The sequence below is a fragment of the Taudactylus pleione genome, unplaced genomic scaffold, assembly GCF_031769625.1.
Source record: "Taudactylus pleione unplaced genomic scaffold, aTauple2 ptg000070l, whole genome shotgun sequence".
Lineage (NCBI taxonomy): Eukaryota > Metazoa > Chordata > Amphibia > Anura > Myobatrachidae > Taudactylus > Taudactylus pleione.
Window position 1 is genome coordinate 19954191 of NW_028284472.1, and position 22761 is coordinate 19976951.

At 45.5% G+C, this 22761-nt stretch overlaps 1 protein-coding gene across 1 annotated transcript in view; it reads right to left on the reverse strand.

Annotated features, from left to right (window-relative positions):
• Nucleotides 1-22761, reverse strand: part of KLHL29 (kelch like family member 29) — a 926340-nt gene that overhangs the window by 269553 nt on the left and 634026 nt on the right. The window contains exon 5 of the mRNA XM_088467301.1: nucleotides 16362-16910. Coding sequence (XP_088323427.1) covers nucleotides 16362-16910 — 549 coding nt within the window. The remainder of the gene's footprint in view (nucleotides 1-16361; nucleotides 16911-22761) is intronic.

Below are 22761 nucleotides of genomic sequence, written 5' to 3' on the forward strand. Positions count from 1 at the left end.
TAGGGTAAGACTGCTGGGGGAGGTTAGGGTAAGGCTGCAGGGGGAGGTTAGGGTATCTCTGCAGGGGGAGGTTAGGGTAAGGCTGCAGGGGGAGGTTAGGGTAAGGCTGCAGGGGGAGGTTAGGGTATCTCTGCAGGGGGAGATTAGGGTTAGGCTGCAGGGGAGGTTAGGGTTAGGCTGCAGGGGGAGGTTAGGGTAAGGCTGCAGGGCGAGGTTAGGGTATCTCTGCAGGGGGAGGTTAGGGTAAGGCTGCAGGGGGAGATTAGGGTTAGGCTGCAGGAAGAGGTTAGGCTTAGGCTGCAGGGGAGATTAGGGTTAGGCTGCAGGAGGAGACTAGGGTAATGCTGCAGGGGGAGATTAGGGTTAGGCTGCAGGGGGAGGTAAGGGTAAGGCTGCAGGGGGAGGTTAGGGTAAGGCTGCAGGGGGAGATTAGGGTTAGGCTGCAGGGGGAGGTTAGGGTTAGGCTGCTGGGAGAGGTTAGGCTTAGGCTGCATGGGGAGGTTAGGGTAAGGCTGCAGGGGGAAGTTAGGGTAAGGCTGCAGGGGGAGATTAGGGTAATGCTGCAGGGGGAGGATAGGGTAAGGCTGCAGGGGGAGGTTAGGGTAAGGCTGCAGGGCGAGGTTAGGGTATCTCTGCAGGGGGAGGTTAGGGTAAGGCTGCAGGGGGAGATTAGGGTTAGGCTGCAGGAAGAGGTTAGGCTTAGGCTGCAGGGGAGATTAGGGTTAGGCTGCAGGAGGAGACTAGGGTAATGCTGCAGGGGGAGATTAGGGTTAGGCTGCAGGGGGAGGTAAGGGTAAGGCTGCAGGGGGAGGTTAGGGTAAGGCTGCAGGGGGAGATTAGGGTTAGGCTGCAGGGGGAGGTTAGGGTTAGGCTGCTGGGAGAGGTTAGGCTTAGGCTGCATGGGGAGGTTAGGGTAAGGCTGCAGGGGGAAGTTAGGGTAAGGCTGCAGGGGGAGATTAGGGTAATGCTGCAGGGGGAGGATAGGGTAAGGCTGCAGGGGGAGGTTAGGGTAAGGCTGCAGGGGGAGGTTAGGGTATCTCTGCAGGGGGAGGTTAGGGTAAGGCTGCAGGGGGAGGTTAGGCTTAGGCTGCAGAGGAGATTAGGGTTAGGCTGCAGGGAGGTTAGGGTTAGGCTGCAGGGAGAGGTTAGGGTAAGGCTGCAGGGGGAGGATAGGGTAAGGCTCCGGGGGAGGTTAGGGTAAGGCCCCGGGGGGAGGTTAGGGTAAAGCTGCAGGGGGAGGTTAGGGTATCTCTGCAGGGGGAGGATAGGGTAAGGCTGCAGGGGGAGGTTAGGGTAAGGCTGCAGGGGGAGGATAGGGTATCTCTGCAGGGGGAGGATAGGGTAAGGCTGCAGGGGGAGGATAGGGTAAGGCTCCGGGGGGAGGTTAGGGTAAGGATGCTGGGGGAGGATATGGTAAGGCTCCGGGGGAGGTTAGGGTAAGGATGCAGGGGGAGGATAGGGTAAGGCTCCCGGGGGAGGTTAGGGTAATGATGCAGGGGGAGGTTAGGGTATCTCTGCAGGGGAGAATAGGGTAAGGTTCTGGGGGGAGGTTAGGGTAAGGTTCTGGGGGGAGGTTAGGGTAAGGCTGCAGGGGGAGGTTAGGGTTGACTGTAACATGGCCGCCGGGACACGGAAGAAGATGCCGGAGGCGAAGCTGCTGTCGGGAGAAGGTAAGTGACCACTGGGCCAACGCGGACGGTTTCTCAACAGTTCATCATGTTGACAGATCATCTGTGTAAACATGATGAATGCCAAACTGTCACGGGTCGACTATGCTGACATTCTCAAGTCGACCGGGTGAGTGATAGGCATGATAACTGTCGACAAATCATGCCATACACCATGAAACACAAAATAATAACTATCCCCAGTACAGTAAGTATGAAGGATCGACGGCTGCAGATATCAGAGATATCAACTGCTGTCCTACATTTTCGATCTGAAAAGCATCCCCCATATGAAATGCACCATCTACTCTTTTTCGGATGCTTAGCCCCGATAGCTACCACCATATTTGAATGGTGTTAGCCCTTGTAACCTATGGGCTTTATGTACGCCAAAGTTTCCCTCACCGTTAACTGGTGGTTGCACATGCGCGGAACATTGACTGCACTAGAGCAGTAAGAATGGCGGCTCAGAACAAGGAAGTAAAGTGATGGCATACGCAGGGGCGGGCTACAACTTCTTTATGCAACAATAAGACATGATAATTATTGGGGCTAAACTGTGAACATAGGGCCTCATTCAGACCCACTCGCGAGCGGCTGTCCGCTCGCAAGTGGGTCGATGGTGTGCACTGCGCATGCGCACGACGGAGGGAGCTCCGTCGTGCGCATGCGCGAGACGCGACGAGCGAAGGACTTTCCTTCGCTCGTTGTGTCTGATCAAAGGGGGCGTGCTGTCGATGTTGATTGACAGCACGCCCCCTTTGGTGGGCGTGCCGGGGGCATGCCTCCCAGACGGGGGCGCTCCCAAGGGAACGCCTACCGTCAGAAGCCGGCCCCACTGACATCACTAGTGATGTCAGTGGGAGTGATTTTGGCTCTGATAGAGCCAAAATCACTCCGGGCCTTGCGGTTGAGAAACTCAACCGCAGGCTTCTGCTCGCAGTGGCGATGGTCAAGACCATCGCGACCATCATCCTGCACGCTCGTATAGGCTGTGGGTGGTGACCCACAGCTATACGAGCGTCCAGGAGGACGCTCCATAATTATGGAGGTGGGCCCTGATTCAGAGCGAGAGCTCTGGTCAGAGCGTCCGGCTCTGAATCAGGGCCATAGTTGAATATGGCGCTTAAATATTGGCTGTGGAGTCTCATGTTCAGTCCCAGCAGTGTCACCCGGAGAGCCGAGCATATGATCGCCTCCACCGCTAACATTCCGCGTCTGCCTATAGGGCAAGGATGCATTACATGCTCTCTTTCCGGATAAAGTAACAAGTGGGGGTAGAGGGACAAGAGGGTCACTTTTTTTTTTCGGTCATACACAGTGCACAGTACATTACATAAAAAGGGCATCATCCCAGAAAAACTTTATCCATACTTGGCTACTTTCCTAAAATTTCCAGGAGACTCAGGAATTTCAGTAAGTTCCCCCATACTCCTGGGACATTGGTCCACCAGCCAGGACACGGCCACCCGGTCCCTGTCCTGCCCAATCAGTGAAGTGGGCAGGACAGGGATGTACAGTAATGAAGCGATTTGCATTAAATTGAGTAAATATACCCCTGTCCCCCTATGTGTGACATCTCTGAATGCATCATTTAGCAGCGGGGTTTGGGCCATGATAATGCTAAATCTGTGTCACATTTGCCTATTGGGACAGAAGCTGTGATACTAGCTCACGTGATGGCACCGATCCCATGTACCCTCACTGTTTACATCTCGTTTTCAACTACATAACAAAGAGAATTTATCACTTAAAAGACAAGAACAGAGGCTAACATGGAGTTCCAGTAGCCACAAAATAAGAGCTTGACAACACTATTATCATTACACAGTACCAGGTAAGAAATGGGCTTTCAGGCTAAGGTACAGGGAGACGGAGGTGAAGCTAATCTAAAGAGTCTTAATGATATTATCAGAGGAGGCAGCTCCACTGCTACTGGGACTGCTGTCTGATAGAACAGATGTGAAACCCGTAATCCTTATTCTGAGTTCCCAAACTGCAACTCAATTGCACATCTTATCCCCCAATCCAGGAACGTGCATTAGCAATGTAATACAGATTAAACTTGTTTTCCAGTGTAATGGCTACCAATGTGCAATCACATACAGCTTTATACACAATTTCATATATTACGATGATAGCTCCCTTTTCAAGAACAAAAGGTTTTGTTCTGGTGTCCATAATTAAAGTTACATATACTTTCTTATATTATTTTGTATATTACTTGGTAAATAGTGTAGATTCAATAAGTCAGAAGGTCAAATGACCCAGGACTGAAAGATATATATATATATATATATATATATATATATATATATATATATATATATAATGTACCTACGTTATATTAAGCTTATCAAGCTCACTACATTATGAAAACTATAAAGAAAAATCAGTTATCAAATAGTGTCGAAAAATCTATTACTAATGGCCTATTCACTTCATATAAAAGATTAGATATGCTAAACAGTCTATAATAAATAATTCAAGCCCAGCACGGGGAGATGACATGCCCGCTCTATATGCTGACATAAGACACACATAGGTAAAGTCAATTATGGTAATGGTCCAGGCTGTTTGATAAATGGACTTTATTAATGAAGTCTGGGCCTATGGTAACAAGATGTTGGGGATTATGCAGGAATTTATCTTTGCCGTCTACTGTTTGTTCTTACAAATTAGCCACTTCCCTTATAAATAAAATTAATCACTTTCCTAACATGCTACTCTGTAATACATATTGTAATGCTATTGGGATCAATAAATATTTATTTGTATGTTGGTGAAAAATTGCAACTGAAAATGTTTACATTTATTTTGAGATTTCCATGGAATGCAAATACAACTCAGTACTGCCAAGTCCAGGCAATACCTGGTATAATTATTAAAGGGTGGGAGAGTCTTTGGTGGTGATAGGACTTTTCTTGCTTCAATCCATACTCATAAGCGGTTACCGTTGGCAATAACACTGCTTTTATTGGTGTTAAGCATTTGCAACTGGAAGGAATGAGTTGTCAGAAAAAAAGGGTATAAGAGCACTGATGACTGGAATGACTATAGGTGATGAGCATTGAGGCACAGGTGTACCGGCAACAATTATGGCCAAAACTACTATAAAAGCTTTCCTAATAATGCAAAAGAAAATCTTCTGACATGAAGGACCTACAACAACTCGACAATTACTGTCACCTACATCACAGCAACAGGGAACACGTGTCCCAATAGCACCCATCAGGAAATACTTATTACCCACAATCACATAACTGGGCAGCATTTATTAATACCAGTCATATAAATGCGTAGGTTTTACACACTTCTTCTCAGCATAACAATGAAAGCACGGCTACCCGTGTAATTCACGCAGAAGCTGACAGAACTAAGGACAAAGCACGTCATTGGCAGGGCGGTCTATCACCTGCCGAGCCACAGGATCACTATTCAACTTTGCCGCACACAACAGTGGTGAAATCCAACAAGATGCATTGTTTGGGGTGAGTGCCTGGATCATATTCGGCTTAATTACAGCGTGTTGGTGACATTGCAGAACGGCTGTACACAGGCTTCTAGAGGTCTTACATGACCACATTTTCCACTATGCCCAACATTTTTCTTTTGCTAGTGGAGGTACTAATATAATACGGCAGGTGTGGGTGGGGTGGGGCCTCGATCGCATCATAGTGACCTGCCCCCTTCCCTGGTATACAATGCCGGGATAACCGGTATTGTCAACAAGGAGGTAGAAATGCGAATACATCATCAAGCCACAAGTCCCACCGCCTCCAGTAGGCAAGATATATATATATATGTATATATACTGTATGTATATATATATATATATATATATATATAAATGTTTCAACACAAAAGGTGGCACTCAGAGGCTTGAAATCCATATTTATTGACAGGTCTATATGATCGGTATATATATATATATATATATATATATAGATCAGGAATGGGAGGCACTCAACGAGACTTGCAACTGAAATGAATCACGGCAATACGGTGCTTCCTTTGGTCGACCAAAGGACGCACCGTATTGCCGTGATTCATTTCAGTTGCAAGTCTCGTTGAGTGCCTCCCATTCCTGATCTATATGTTGCATTTTCTGGGGAAGGACACCGGAGCTGTTTTTTGTATTCACATGGAGTGCCGGTTAGCAAGTGATCTATCTATATATATATATATACATACACACACATATAACATATATATTACACTGCAGTCAGTACTTATGGCACTCGCTGAAATGCGTCACTGTGATCCTGCTCTGCTGCCCTCCTTTAGGATCCAAATGGCCCGTTGGATACATCGGCTTGATGTTATTAGCCCCCCCTGGCCTTAATGATTATCTCTCCCTCTCTCTTGTATTTCTAACTATATATTTTTCTCTTCTCATTTATTATGCAATATGTGCTATTTATAAGATGTGCTCTTAATATGTGCCTTTATCTGGGCATCGCCATTTATTTGCTTTTTACTATGTTCTTGATCATCCAATACTGTATATGTATCTTTATACTTAAATTTAGCAATCCTTTTTAGAAACCTTTATCACTATATTTCCATTTCAGCATTGCTTATTCTGCTTTGTATATACTTTGTACACTGGTTTCTATGGTGACGCTCCCTGCGCACGTGCAATGACGTCGCTTTTCTCCAACGTCGGACGGATGCCAGGTCCCGCTTCCGGCAACGCTGAGCACATGTGGTGGTCTGTATGGGATATACTGTAAGATTCTTTTATAGTTTTCTTGTGATCCTGAAGACAGTGTAATAAATAGCACTGAAACGTTGAGCAGTTAATACTGCCTGCTGTTGCATTTATTGGACCCGAGCGACGCACCGTTGTGCTGTATATTTCTATATTAGCGAGTGCGCCGGGCACATGGGTGGTTAATTTTTAACTACATTTTTAACTACATGAGTGCCGTGCCTTCGTGTACTTTCTACCTTGCCTACACCTACGTTACGCCTGGCTGAGCTGCACATATGTCTGCCAAACGTGACATGCAAAATAAGCAATAATAATCAGGCAGTACACCTGGAACCCAATAACCCAGACACACATACAACAGTATGATGCTAAAACAATATTGGCGATTGCACCCTGCACTGAATGAACAGTCACCCAGAGGAAAAGACAATATGACCTGTTGCAAATGAAAAATTTCGGAATATGTTCATGTACTGTACCTGGGGAGCAAGCAAAGGTTAATGATGAACACACGGTACGTTTTCACATGCAAATGAACATAATTTCCTTTGGAGCGGACAGTAGTTCTGTAATTAAAAAAAAACAAACGCGGAATTTAAATAAGTCCACTAATGAACTGGAAAGCTTTCTGTTCTTACTCCTGCACTGATAGGCATAACCTGCCTCTCCTCGCCGGACATCATACAATAATTGCTCGTGAACTTTGGCGAGACTTGCGTGTTATGTCAGACAATGGGATGGAAAGTCTCAGCGATTTAATGAGATGGAACCTCAGGTCCTTTTCAAAAGATCTTATTATAATTCAAGGTGAGCTCTTGAGGAAATAAAGGAAGGCAGTCAGAGGAAGTGGCAGAACTATCACACAAGTGATGCCATTCTGTATTCAAGAGCTTACGGTAAGATTGTGCCGTCGCTGTGCCTATTCACAGAAGGAGCAGCCTGCAAGGCAATCAGCACGGGTGACGGCACAGCCTGGGGCTGCTGAGAATGAGTGGATACAACATTACCCCAATAAAACCTGCAGTAAAGTAATAACTTGAGTGTATGTGTACAGGCGCGTGTACATTTCTGCATGTATATGTGTGTGTATGTTTGTGTACAGGACATTAAGGGATATAGGGGTGTATGTATTAAGCCTTGGAGAGAGATAAAGTGGACAGAGATAACAGAGTAACAATCAATCAGCTCCTAACTGTCATTTTTCAAATACAGCCTGTAAAGTGACAGTTAAGAGCTGATTGGTTGATCATTTATCTCTGTCCACTTTATCTCTCCTCAAGGCTTAGTACATACTCTAGACCCCTACTTACTACATGGAGGGTTTTCAGAACCCCAGTATGTTGGTGCTTTTGCCTTCCAGGTTTATTAGATTGTTTTGCATTTCATATTATTGCCCTTTTAGATCCGGCAGGCAAATCTGAAGAACATATGAGGTATTAAAATCCAATGCTTAGTAAATATACCCCTAAGTGAGGGGTTATTAACCAGGGGTAACTGCACAGACTGGGGTACAAAATGTGTCAAGCTGAGGACATGAGACAAGCCACTTGATTCCATACATGTAATTTCTACAATATGTGTTCTGTACCAACACTGGTACTAGAACGCGTTTTGTTGTCATATGTTGCTTTTATACTTTGGTGTTGTCAGGATTTACAGTGTGGAGATGTGGTGGTATAAGCGTTGTATTAAGGCAAAGTTATGATGCATACACACTCAGATAAAAAGGATGATATAAACGATAACGATATCGTTTGATCGTTTATATCGTCCTTTTTTTTAGCCCCCTCCAACGACCAAACAACCATCGATGCACGGGCAAGGATGGTCAATATTGACCATCGCCCGTGCATACAGGCCAACCTGGTCGATATAGGCCAGGTTAGCCGGTTTACTATAGGGAACCGCGATCGTTAATCGCGGGTCGTTATAGTCGTTAGGGGGTTGGTGCATGTGCTGGATGTTCGATATGCAGGACGATCAGACAACAATGTCTGATCGTTGTCTGATGGTCCCATGTGTACGGTACAGTACACTTACAGTGTAAATTGTGTTGTCGCAGTGTAATGTGTGCAATGTGGTGTTGGAAATATTTAATGGTAAATTGTTCATTGAGTTTGGGATGGAGGATTTATCATCATACATGCGCCGATATTGTAGCACGCCCCTGAGCTACAAGGGGCATGATGGTGGCAATGGTGGGTGGTTCGGGGGCGTGGCAACATGATTGCATCATCACAGCCCCGTTATACAATGCTGAGATTTCCGGCATTATAAAACAGTGGGCAGGGTGACATGCATGGATGCATGGTATTACATGTGCCTAGTACAACTTCCATAGTGTGCAGTGTAGGGTGTATGGTATTACATGTGCCTACTATAATTACCATATGTGCAGTGCAGGGTGTATGGTATTACATGTGCCTAGTATAATTACCATAGTGTACAGTGCAGGGTCTATGGTATTACATGTGCCTAGTATAATTACCGTAGTGTACAGTGCAGGGTGTATGGTATTACATGTGCCTAGTATAATTACCGTAGTGTGCAGTGCAGGGTGTATGGTATTACATGTGCCTAGTATAATTACAGTAGTGTGCAGTGCAGGGTGTATGGAATTACATGTGCCTAGTATGATTACCGTTGTGTGCAGTGCAGGGTATATTGTATTACATGTGCCTAGTATGATTACCGTTGTGTGCAGTGCAGGGTATATTGTATTACATGTGCCTAGTATAATTACCATAGTGTACAGTGCAGGGTGTATGGTATTACATGTGCCTAGTATAATTACCGTAGTGTACAGTGCAGGGTGTATGGTATTACATGTGCCTAGTACAACTTCCGTAGTGTGCAATGCAGGGTGTATGGTATTACATGTGCCTAGTACAACTTCCGTAGTGTGCAGTGCAGGGTGTAGTGTATGGTATTACATGTGCCTAGTATAATTACCGTAGTGTGCAGTGCAGGGTGCATGGTATTACATGTGCCTAGTATAATTACCATAGTGTACAGTGCAGGGTGTATGGTATTACATGTGCCTAGTACAACTTCCGTAGTGTGCAGTGCAGGATGTATGGTATTACATGTGCCTAGTATAATTACCATAGTGTGCAGTGCAGGGTGTAGTGTATGGTATTACATGTGCCTAATATAATTACCATATTGTACAGTGCAGGGTGTATGGTATTACATGTGCCTAGTATAATTACCGAAGTGTACAGTGCAGGGTGTATGGTATTATATGTGCCTAGTATAATTACCGTAGTGTACAGTGCAGGGTGTATGGTATTACATGTGCCTAGTACAACTTCCGTAGTGTGCAGTGCAGGGTGTATGGTATTACATGTGCCTAGTATAATTACCATAGTGTACAGTGCAGGGTGCATGGTATTACATGTGCCTAGTATAATTACCATAGTGTACAGTGCAGGGTGTATGGTATTACATGTGCCTAGTATAATTACCATAGTGTACAGTGCAGGGTGTATGGTATTACATGTGCCTAGTATAATTACCGTAGTGTGCAGTGCAGGGTGTATGGTATTACATGTGCCTAGTATAATTACCGTAGTGTACAACGCAGGGTGTATGGTATTACATGTGCCTAGTACAACTTCCGTAGTGTGCAGTGCAGGATGTATGGTATTACATGTGCCTAGTATAATTACCATAGTGTGCAGTGCAGGGTGTATGGTATTACATGTGCCCAGTATAATTACTATAGTGTACAGTGCAAGGTGTATGGTATTACATGTGCCTAGTATAATTACCGTAGTGTACAGTGCAGGGTGTATGGTATTACATGTGCCTAGTATAATTACCGTAGTGTGCAGTGCATGGTGTATAGTATTACATGTGCCTAGTATAATTACTGCAGTGTGCAGTGCAGGGTGCATGGTATTACATGTGCCTAGTATAATTACCGTAGTGTACAACGCAGGGTGTATGGTATTACATGTGCCTAGTACAACTTCCGTAGTGTGCAGTGCAGGATGTATGGTATTACATGTGCCTAGTATAATTACCATAGTGTGCAGTGCAGGGTGTATGGTATTACATGTGCCCAGTAAAATTACTATAGTGTACAGTGCAGGGTGTATGGTATTACATGTGCCTAGTATAATTACCGTAGTGTACAGTGCAGGGTGTATGGTATTACATGTGCCTAGTATAATTACCGTAGTGTGCAGTGCATGGTGTATAGTATTACATGTGCCTAGTATAATTACTGCAGTGTGCAGTGCAAGGTGTATGGTATTACATGTGCCTAGTATAATTACTGCAGTGTGCAGTGCAAGGTGTATGGTATTACATGTGCCTAGTATAATTACTGTGGTGTGCAGTGCAGGGTGTATGGTATTACATGTGCCTAGTACAACTTCCGCAGTGTGCAGTGCAGGGTGTATGGTATTACACGTGCCTAGTATAATTACCGTAGTGTGCAGTGCAGGGTGTATGGTATTACACGTGCCTAGTATAAATACCATAGTGTACAGTGCAGGGTGTATGGTATTACACGTGCCTAGTATAATTAGCGTAGTGTGCAGTGCAGGGTGTATGGTATTACACGTGCCTAGTATAAATACCATAGTGTACAGTGCAGGGTGTTTGGTATTACACGTGCCTAGTATAATTACCATAGTGTGCAGTGCAGGGTGTTTGGTATTACACGTGCCTAGTATAATTACCGTAGTGTGCAGTGCAGGATGTATGGTATTACACGTGCCTAGTATAATTACCGTAGTGTGCAGTGCAGGGTGTATGGTATTACACGTGCCTAGTATAATTACCGTAGTGTGCAGTGCAGGGTGTATGGTATTACATGTGCCTAGTATAATTACCGTAGTGTGCAGGGCAGGGTGTAAGGTATTACATGTGCCTAGTATAATTACCGTAGTGTGCAGTGCAGGATGTATGGTATTACACGTGCCTAGTATAATTACCGTAGTGTGCAGTGCAGGGTGTATGGTATTACACGTGCCTAGTATAATTACCGTAGTGTGCAGTGCAGGGTGTATGGTATTACATGTGCCTAGTATAATTACCGTAGTGTGCAGGGCAGGGTGTATGGTATTACATGTGCCTAGTATAATTACCGTAGTGTACAGTGCAGGGTGTATGGTATTACATGTGCCTAGTATAATTACCATAGTGTGCAGTGCAGGGTGCATGGTATTTACGTACAGTATAAGGCCCTCATTCAGAGCCGTACGCTCTGAGCAGAGCGCACGCTCTGAATGAGGGCCGCCCTCCATGAAAATGGAGCGTCCTCCTGGACGCTCGTATAGCTGTGGGTCACCACCCACAGGCTATACGAGCGTGCAGTTTGATGGCCGCGATGGTCTTGACCATCGCGACCATCGAAACTGCGAGCCGGAGCCTGCGGTTGAGGTTTTCACTATCACTATCACTAGTGATGTCAGTGGGCCGGCTTCTGACGGGAGGCGTTCCCGTGGGAACGCCCCCGTCAGGGATGCACGCCCCCGGCACGCCTGCCAAAGGGGGCATGCTGTCAATCAACATCGACAGCACGCCCCCTTTGATCAGACACAACGAGCGAAGGACTTTCCTTGGCTCATCGCGTCTGGCGCATGCGCACGACGGAGCTCCCTCCGTCGTGCGCATGCTCAGTGCAGAACATCGACCCACTTGCGAGCGGACAGCCGCTCGCGAGTGGGTCTGAATCAGGCCCTATGTGTTTTGTATAATTGCTGTAGTGAGTTATTGTACATTATAGCAGGTGCAGTTAGTGTGGTAATGTACATTGTAGCCAGTACAGTTAGTGTGGTATTGTATATTGTAGCCGGTGCAGTTAGTGTGGTAATGTACATTGTAGCCGGTACAGATAGTGTGGTATTGTACATTGTAGCCGAGCCGATGTAGTTAGTGTGGTATTGTACATTGTAGCCGATGCAGTTAGTGTTGTATTGTACATTGTAGCCGGTGCAGTTAGTGTGGTATTGTACATTGTAGCTGATGCAGTTAGTGTGGTAATGTACATTGTAACCGATGCAGTTAGTGTGGTATTCTACATTGTAGCTGGTGCAGTTGGTGTGGTATTGTACATTGTAGCCGATGCAGTTAGTGTGGTATTGTACATTGTAGCCGATGCAGTTAGTGGTATTATACATTGTAGCTGATGCAGTTAGTGTGGTATTGTACATTGTAGCCGGTGCAGTTAGTGCGGTATTGTACAGTGAGTGTGGTATTGTACATTGTAGCTGGTGCAGTTGGTGTGGTACAGTATAGTACATTATAGCCGGTGCAGTTAGTGTGGTAATGTACATTGTAGCCGGTACAGTTAGTGTGGTAATGTACATTGTAGCCGGTACAGATAGTGTGGTATTGTAAATTGTAGCCGAGCCGGTGTAGTTAGTGTGGCATTGTACATTGTAGCCGATGCAGTTAGTGTTGTATTGTACATTGTAGCTGATGCAGTTAGTGTGGCATTGTACATTGTAGCTGGTGCAGTTAGTGTTGTATTGTACATTGTAGCCGGTGCAGTTAGTGTGGTATTGTACATTGTAGCCGATGCAGTTAGTGTGATATTATACATTGTAGCTGATGCAGTTAGTGTGGTATTGCACATTGTAGCCGATGCGGTTGGTGTGGTACAGTATTGTACATTGTAGCTGGTGCAGTTAGTGTGGTATTGTACATTGTAGCTGATGCAGTTAGTGTGGTATTGTACATTGTAGCTGATGCAGTTAGTGTGGTATTGCACATTGTAGCCAATGTGGTTGGTGTGGTATTGTACATCGTAGCTGGTGAAGTTACTGTGGTATTGTACATTGTAGCTGATGCAGTTGGTGTGGTATTGTACATTGTAGCCGGTGCAGTTAGTGTGGTATTGTACATTGTAGCCGATGCAGTTGGTGTGGTATTGTACATTGTATCCAGTACAGTTAGTGTGGTATTGTACATTGTAGTTGATGCAGTTAGTGTGGTATTGTACATTGTAGCTGATGCAGTTGGTGTGGTATTGTACATTGTAGCTGATGCAGTTGGTGTGGTATTGTACATTGTAGCTGATGCAGTTAGTGTGGTATTGTACATTGTAGCTGATGCAGTTAGTGTGGTACTGTACATTGTAGCCGGTACAGTTAGTGTGGTATTGTACATGGTAGCCGGTACAGTTAGTGTGGTATTGTACATTGTAGCCGGTACAGTTAGTGTGGTATTGTACATCGTAGCCGATGCAGTTAGTGTGGTATTGTACATTGTAGCCGGTACAGTTAGTGTGGTATTGTACATTGTAGCTGATGCAGTTAGTGTGGCATTGTACATTGTAGCCGATGCAGTTGGTGTGGTAATGTACATTGTAGCCGGTACAGTGAGTGTGGTATTGTACATTGTAGCCGGTGCAGTTAGTGTGGTATTGTACAGTGTAGCCGGTGCAGTTAGTGTGGTATTGTACATTGTAGCTGATGCAGTTAGTGTGGTATTATACATTGTAGCCGATGCAGTTGGTGTTGTAATGTACATTGTAGCCGGTACAGTGAGTGTGGTATTGTACATTGTAGCGGGTGCAGTTAGTGTGGTATTGTACATTGTAGCCGGTGCAGTTAGTGTGGTATTGTACATTGTAGCCAATGCAGTTAGTGTGGTATTGTACATTGTAGCCGGTGCAGTTAGTGTGGTATTGTACATTGTAGCCGGTACAGTTAGTGTGGTATTGTACATTGTAGCTGATGCAGTTAGTGTGGTAATGTACATTGTAGCCGATGCAGTTGGTGTGGTAATGTACATTGTAGCCGGTACAGTGAGTGTGGTATTGTACATTGTAGCCGGTGCAGTTAGTGTGGTATTGTACATTGTAGCCGGTGCAGTTAGTGTGGTAATGTACATTGTAGCCGGTACAGTGAGTGTGGTATTGTACATTGTAGCCGGTGCAGTTAGTGTGGTATTGTACATTGTAGCCGGTGCAGTTAGTGTGGTATTGTACATTGTAGCCAGTGCAGTTAGTGTGGTATTGTACATTGTAGCCGGCACAGTTAGTGTGGTATTGTACATTGTAGCCGGTGCAGTTAGTGTGGTATTGTACATTGTAGCCGGTGCAGTTAGTGTGGTATTGTACATTGTAGCCGGTACAGTTAGTGTGGTATTGTACATTGTAGCCGGTACAGTGAGTGTGGTATTGTACATTGTAGCCGGTACAGTTAGTGTGGTATTGTACATTGTAGCTGATGTAGTTAGTGTGGTATTGTACATTGTAGCTGATGCAGTTAGTGTGGTAATGTACATTGTAGCCGATGCAGTTGGTGTGGTAATGTACATTGTAGCCGGTACAGTGAGTGTGGTATTGTACATTGTAGCCGGTGCAGTTAGTGTGGTATTGTACATTGTAGCCGGTACAGTTAGTGTGGTATTGTACATTGTAGCCGGTGCAGTTAGTGTGGTATTGTACATTGTAGCCGGTGCAGTTAATGTGGTATTGTACATTGTAGCCGGTACAGTTAGTGTGGTATTGTACATTGTAGCTGATGCAGTTAGTGTGGTAATGTACATTGTAGCCGATGCAGTTGGTGTGGTAATGTACATTGTAGCCGGTACAGTGAGTGTGGTATTGTACATTGTAGCCGGTGCAGTTAGTGTGGTATTGTACATTGTAGCTGGTGCAGTTAGTGTGGTATTGTACATTGTAGCCGGCACAGTTAGTGTGGTATTGTACATTGTAGCCGGTGCAGTTAGTGTGGTATTGTACATTGTAGCCGATGCAGTTAGTGTGGTATTGTACATTGTAGCCGGTACAGTTAGTGTGGTATTCTACATTGTAGCCGGTACAGTGAGTGTGGTATTCTACATTGTAGCCGGTACAGTGAGTGTGGTATTCTACATTGTAGCCGGTACAGTTAGTGTGGTATTGTACATTGTAGCTGATGTAGTTAGTGTGGTATTGTACATTGTAGCTGCTGCAGTTTCCCTTATTGTGTAGTTTTGTTTGTTGTTCACACCAACATTTCAGTGCCTTGTCCTGCCTTCATCGAGATAGTTCTCTTATCACCCAGCAAGTGTATTTACATTCATAGGGGTGTGCATGGAGTTTGATTCATGGGTGTATTTGTCCTTATCCCAATAAATTTAGCTTCATTTTGTTTCTCTACAGCAACAAAGCAGCCTGAAGATCCATGATATAACTGTGCGCCTTTAGAATCGCAACGTAGTCGTAAATAAAATAAACCCCGGGGTGGAGAACTCTTACTGGCAGCCCCAGCCAGGAGCATCTTACAGTGAAAATAAAATGTGATCTACATTCCAAAGCCTTTGCATATTTCCATTTGCCGCCATAGAACGTTACCCACCGTGCTGGGAGTCATAAATCAGGGGCGATAAGGTTCCTTGTTACTGTAAATTTAATTCTACAAGAAACTGTTGAGTCATGTTAAAAATAAGAGCCTTCTGTATTATGTATTTGGACCGTGGACGCGATAGCATCACAGCGAGTCTGAGGCCCTGGTTCACACGCTTGTTCTGGAAAAGGCACGTTTGCAGATCATGCATTATTAAAAAAATAGGCAGCAGCTAGGGGACGTACTCTGCGCTTTAGATGAAAACCGGTCAAAAAAATGGGGCCTTGCTTTTAATGTATGTATTTCAGCGGGATGCTGGGAGTGTGCGCATCAACTCCTGCTACATAAATCAGACTGGAGGAATTCCACTTATTCTGGCAGAACTCAGTAGGTGTCGTTTGGCATGAAAAGAAATCTGATTTTTTTATTTTTTTTTGGTCTAGTCTGGAGAATTGCTTTTCTTTTTTTTTTTTTGTTCATATTTAATTCATAAATGCTTCTGCGGGGCATGTAGAGGAAACTTGTGCAGGACTCCTAGTGAGAGTAAACATGCATCAATGATAAAAGATCTTCTGTCCTGACCTTCGGCTGAGCCTGCAACTTTAAGTCAACCGCTTATTACAGGGTGTTCGACCATGTTTTTCGATCAAAAGGAGATAGAAAGCAAATAGTAGGATGGCTTACCTTTAGGATACCAAGGGTCTGTGAACTCATACTTTCCCATGCCAATTGTCCGTAGCATCTGAACGCCGTTTGTGTTGTCTGGGTTGAAGGGCTGGCTGTGAGGGTGCTGCGGGGCAGCCTGGCCGTTTGTAGCTGGCACGCTGTTCGGTAGGGCCGCAGAAGGTAGGGCAGGCGGCGGTGGAGGCAGGATGGGACAAGTCATGTGACCGTTGCCTATAGCGGTATGTCCAGGGTGAGGGACCTGACCGACGCCGGTCAGGGAGGACATAGCCATCGGCTGACTGTGCCTGTACATTGTCTGGCTCTGTAAATTCACCACCATGTTGTTCAGAGGTTGCGCCGGCTGCTGGTGCTGTTGTAGTTGGTAGTGAGCTGTCATTAGTGGGAGCTGTGGGGCGACATGAGGGGGAATTGTGGGCGTGACTCCTATAACGGGAGCTTGGACATTGGCTGCTTGGCTGTATATAGGTGGCTGAGTCATTCCGTATGAATGGGCTATAAGGGATGCCTGGGTAGCGGCAGAGACTGATGTTAACCATGGAGGAGTGGCTGGAAGAGAAATAGAAATAGGTAAAGTTAGTATGAGATTAGAAAATGCTTCATATTATTAGGATTTGTTGGGGTTTTTTTGTGTTTAATGCTGGGTATAACTGCACATGTGAGTGACGGCCAGACCGGAATCAAAAGCAGACACCAGGCCGCCTATACCTAAGAAATACCACCATAGTACGTCAGTGACTAAGGCAGAAGATATCTAGAACCGGTATTTTCCCTCCACTATACAACTGTCAGTGCCTAAGGCGGCAGACACCTAGAGGCCGGCTTTTTCTAGCCACTATATATAAGTCAGTGCCTAAGGCGGCAGACACCTAGAGCCGGCATTTTCCATCCACTATAAGTATCAGTGCCAAAGGCGGCAGACACCTAGAGCTGGCATTTTCCATCCACTATAAGTGTATCAGTGCCTAAGGCGGCAGACACCTAGAGCTGGCATTTTCCATCGACTATAAGTATCAGTGCCAAAGGCGGCAGACACCTAGAGCTGGCATTTTCCATCCACTATAAGTATGTCAGTGCCTAAGGCGGCAGACACCTAGAGCCGGCATTTTCCATCCACTATAAGTATCAGTGCCAAAGGCGGCAGACACCTAGAGCTGGCATTTTCCATCCACTATAAGTGTATCAGTGCCTAAGGCGGCAGACACCTAGAGCTGGCATTTTCCATCCACTATAAGTATGTCAGTGCCTAAGGCGGCAGACACCTAGAGCCGGCATTTTCCATCCACTATAAGTGTCAGTGCCTAAGGCGGCAGTCACCTAGAGCTGGCATTTTCCCTCCACTATAAGTATGTCAGTGCCTAAGGCGGCAGACACCTAGAGCCGGCATGTTCCCTCCACTATAAATGTATCAGTGCCTAATGCGGTAGACACCTAGAGCCGGCATTTTCCATCCACTATAAGTATGTCAGTGCCTAGGCGGCAGACACCAAGAGCCGGCATGTTCCCTCCACTATAATTATGTCAGTACCTAAGGCGGCAGACACCAAGAGCCGGCATGTTTCCTCCACTATAAGTACGTCAGTGCGGCAGACACTGGGGGTCTATTTACTAAGCCTTGGATTAAGATAAGGTGAACGGAAGTAAAGTACCAGCCAATCAGCTCCCAACTGTCACTTTACAGGCTGTTTGAAAAATGACAGTTAGGAGCTGGTTGGCTGGTACCTTATCTCCATCCACTTTATCTCCATCCAAGACTTAGTAAATAGACCTCCAAGAGCCGGAATTTTCCATCCACAATACATATGTTAGCTAGGCGGCAGACACCAAGAAACGTCTCTTTCCCTCCAGTAAACGTTAGTGTCTATGGCAGCAGACACCGAGAGACACCTAGAGCCGCCATTTTCCATCCACTACACGTATGTTAGTGTCTATGGCAGCACCGAGAGACACCTAGAGCCGCCATTTTCCATCCACTACACGTAAGTTAGTGTCTATGGCAGCACCGAGAGACACCTAGAGCCGCCATTTTCCATCCACTACACGTATGTTAGTATCTATGGCAGCAGACACCTAGAGCCGCCATTTTCCATCCACTACACGTAAGTTAGTGTCTATGGCAGCACCGAGAGACACCTAGAGCCGCCATTTTCCATCCACTACACGTATGTTAGTATCTATGGCAGCAGACACCTAGAGACGGCTTTTCCCCTTAACTATACGTTGGTCAAACTTTTTAATTCTGTCCTTCTTTCTCCAGCAAGACAACAGGATAAGTCACCTAACTCACGTTTCACTGTGTTCCAAAAAGTAAAATTAAGGTGGTGGATGAAATAGTTGAATTATACTTTAGATAGTTCTTTGACAAGATCGCCAAAACTACAGTACAAACACGGCCTGTTCTGTCGGGCCCCTGGATCGGGGTGCATGGCCAAGCAAGGGGGCCCTGGCTGTACTCATTGAGAATTCTGAGGGGCCCGCTGTGGAAGCTGCACTCTGCTGAGAAGTGGACGTGGCAACATCATTTGGGGGTCGAGGAAGCCCCAGGACTGCCAGTGACGTCTGAGGCTGGGTACTTTTTGCCACACCTTCCCCCTTGTCCCTAGCTACAAAAAATTCTGGGTCTTATTCATAGGTGCACCCTATGGCAGCCGCAATTGTGTCCTTTGCTGCGTCTTTATTTACGCTAATGACGCAGATGATGTTATTTGTACAGAGGCGCCCGCTGGCTGCGGCACCAATACACCGCTGTGCGTATTAGGATGCATCGGTCACACCGTGGAACATTGCACCAGCCCTGTGGAGGCGCAGAATCTCCATCTGAACTGCACCTAAAGCTGCAATCGCAGACCGCATCGCATCCGCGCCTGGCTACCCACCCTCCTGTTACCACCCAGAAATGTCCACTGAAATTACCTCTCTCTGCGTCCAAATGAATTCTGTAGCTTTTGCTGGTAACCATCGGGACACATGCCCAGTGCGACCCGGACCCATGCGCGCAGTGAAAGCTTTGTCCGCTTGCGAGCGGCACTGACATAGCGCGCACCTCCGAATCAGACCCTATGTTGTAGCTATGTGCTACAGGTTCCAATGATGAACATCTAATGCTAATCATCACCTTAACGGGAGTGCTCAGCTGGCTGTGTAGCGTTTATAGTGATGTCACTACTTATGGTATAATCATGTACACACTGTATACACTGTATAGTGACCCTGACACCTAAAATTGCAGCCAAAACTTCTGTCTACTACCCAGAACACAGCACCCTGCATCATTACATCTGATTAGTTTCTGACTCCCTTGTATACAGCGCACAATGAATCCTACTTCCTTGTGAGCATTTTGCGAGCCTGTCGTAGCTTTACTTGCCCCGACGACTTTGTTGCAATGGGATTAGCTGAATCGGCCCAGAAGTTTCAATATTGGAACAGCTGTCAGGGACGTCCAGTCAGAGTAAGTAGGGGAGGCAGAGCCTCCCCTGTCATACTCCTGAGATTTAATATAAAAATTACTAGAATAATACATAGAAGATATTTATAACTTATAAACATCTTCTTTGTTTATTGTAATCACTCACCAGCTTTGTGGAGCTCCCTGGGACTGCAGGGAGACAAGAGATGTGGCAGCAACAGCTCAGCCTCGCTTCTGTATAGTCAGACACTGCGTGCAGAGCTGGGGCGGGGCCACACCACGGGCAGTAAGCTGCACAGAAAGAGAGCTAATAGAGGCATGCCTCTAAGTATGGGGGCTTGCCTTGAGCACTGATGGACACCTTGGATGTGTCATGTAACCAGGAAGTGCACTGCAGTGTTTAGAGATCGAAGGTCAGTCAGCAGCAGCAAGAGAAGACGCAGTGATGTAGGTATGAGAATCAATGGACACTGAAGATTAGTGTAGTGAGGGCAGAGTTACAGCTGTAGAGACATTCAGTAATGATGGTAATAATACTATTGCTTTTCCTGGAAACACTTTACAAGCTTATTCTTACGTTTGAATCATTAAGTGTCATCAGGTATTGGAGGCAGCCAATGGCAGAATGAGCAAGCAGCCTATCGATTCACTAGAAGCCCGATTACATCATTGAGGCATGAGGCCGGAACTGGTCGCCTATTATTCAGAAAAAACGTTTATGGACGTGCTAAAAATATGCCCTTATACATATAACAGGCTGCACCATACTGTCAGTATATAATCCCGCAGTGCCCAGCGCTTCTTGGAAGGTACGCTGCCCTGACACCTCACTGTACATGTCTGGTTCATTAGTTGTCGGTCCAATTTGGTTTTGCCTTATAGATTATTAGGCCTGATTCTGAGTTGAACGGATCTCTGTGTAAATGAGTTTTTGCGTATGTCCATCGTATTCTGAGTCGGACGGCATTTGGCCGGCACGAGTTTCCGCTTGCACAAGCGCGGACCCCTGCATTGGCCCTACGGATTCTCGCATTAACATACAATAGTAAATCAGGCCATTTTGCCTGCCACTCAGTCCCTTTATACAGTATCTATGGGCTATTCCACAGAGTCGTGCGACTAGCAGGCACTGGCGTAACTGTATAGGGTGCAAGGGGTGCGCTTGCTATGGGGCCCAGCGTCTTAGGTGGCCCACTGGCTCAGCAACCAACCCACTGCAAGGTGCAAACTTTTTTTACATTTACTTTTTAAATTGTCTCTGTTATCCTTTATTAAAACTTCCGGGCAGCAGCGGACGGTGGGCGGACATGATATGGGTATGGGGGGTCGCCAGGACTGTGTGGTCACTTATTGATCACTGTGCTTCACCCAGCCGCGTTGCTGGAGAGCTACTGACTCATCTCGCGAGATGATGACATCGTCTTCATTAGGCTCCGGGCGTGGGACGGGGTGGGATGTGCTGTAGTGCAGCAGCAGTCAGGGGCAAGGCTCAAGTCGTCATATATAATATGCTCATCTTTAAAAAAAAAATATGTATATACATATTTATATGTATATACATATACAGTATATATACACATTTATATGTATATATATATATATACTGTATACATGTGTATATACATAATTGTTTTTAAATATTTTTTTTTGTTCGCCTGGCTATGTCGGCTGAACCCCACCATGGGGGGGGGCCTGTATGCACCTTTGCCATGGGGCCCCCAAAGAGCCCCTGTTTGCAGGCTATTGCATATGGGCCTACATGTGCTCCTATACAAAGGCATATAAGAATAAAGGCTACTAAACGTCCTATTTACAGGCATTTTCGGCAACACCACCTTCATTTTTAACATGCCGAGGCATAGAAATGGTTAAGCCTGATAATAATAATTGTGACTGCCAGGTCTCCTTAAAGAACAAGGGAAACCTACTGTATTTGAATTTGACTCTGTTCGTGCTGCCTCCTTATGGTTTTAATAATTCATTTGATTTTAATGATTATCTGGAGTAATTCATTATTAACTACTTATTATCTATATATGAATGTGTTTGTTTTATTCATTTCTTTTTCTTTCCTATCGGGCTGGTTAATAGATTGTATTCAGCACATTGCACGCAATAAGGATCAGTTGAAATTCTTTTTTTAGATCAATGTATACAGTAAACATAGCTTGGCAACTGCCACTTTGTGGGTTTTTAGAGTGACCTTTAAAGGATCCACCAACCCCCTCTGACCTGGGGAACCTGTTTTCTAGTCTGCAGTACAACCAAGGCACATGTAGACGTCCAAAGTTTGAAATCCCCCGTGTAAGTGCTTGTAACACTTTACTTTGACTATAATAAACGTGCGCTCAACGTTTTGCAGACCATTTTCTCCAGCTAGCGCACTCCGAGGATTATTCATTATTGCCCTCGGATACAATAAGAGGTAATGGTAGGTCCGTGCATTGGGAAAAATTGCACCTACGCAGCAGATCTATTGTTATCTCTAAGAGCATTGCTCGTACACAAATCTGCTTGACAGGTAAATTTCTCCGTACGTAGAGTTTCTCTGTTATAACCATTCCAAGCCCACCGCCATCGGTAATGATTAAGGGATTACGGTATGCCTTCTATTTGTAAAGGACACATTCTTCCATGAAATAAATAATGAATATAAGACACTAATGCATGACACAATATAGGGTGATGAGATGTACATGGTATATACAGTATGTCACTCTGGAGATGTTACTGTGCACTGACAGTATCCGAACCTTTAATTAGAAGAAGTATCAGATTGTGCGGCAGCCATGAGGATGGGACATTACGGAGCTGAACTGCCTGCACGGTGACAGGGGAATGACACGAGCCAAGCCTCAGCAATAGGGGATCCGTGCCATAACGCACTGCTCCCTGCTCATTACTACGGATTTAGGATCCGGGGCTTTATGTCTTCGTGCAAACCTTTGAAATCCACAATAGGAACACATTGTGTTCATCACAAGTAATGGG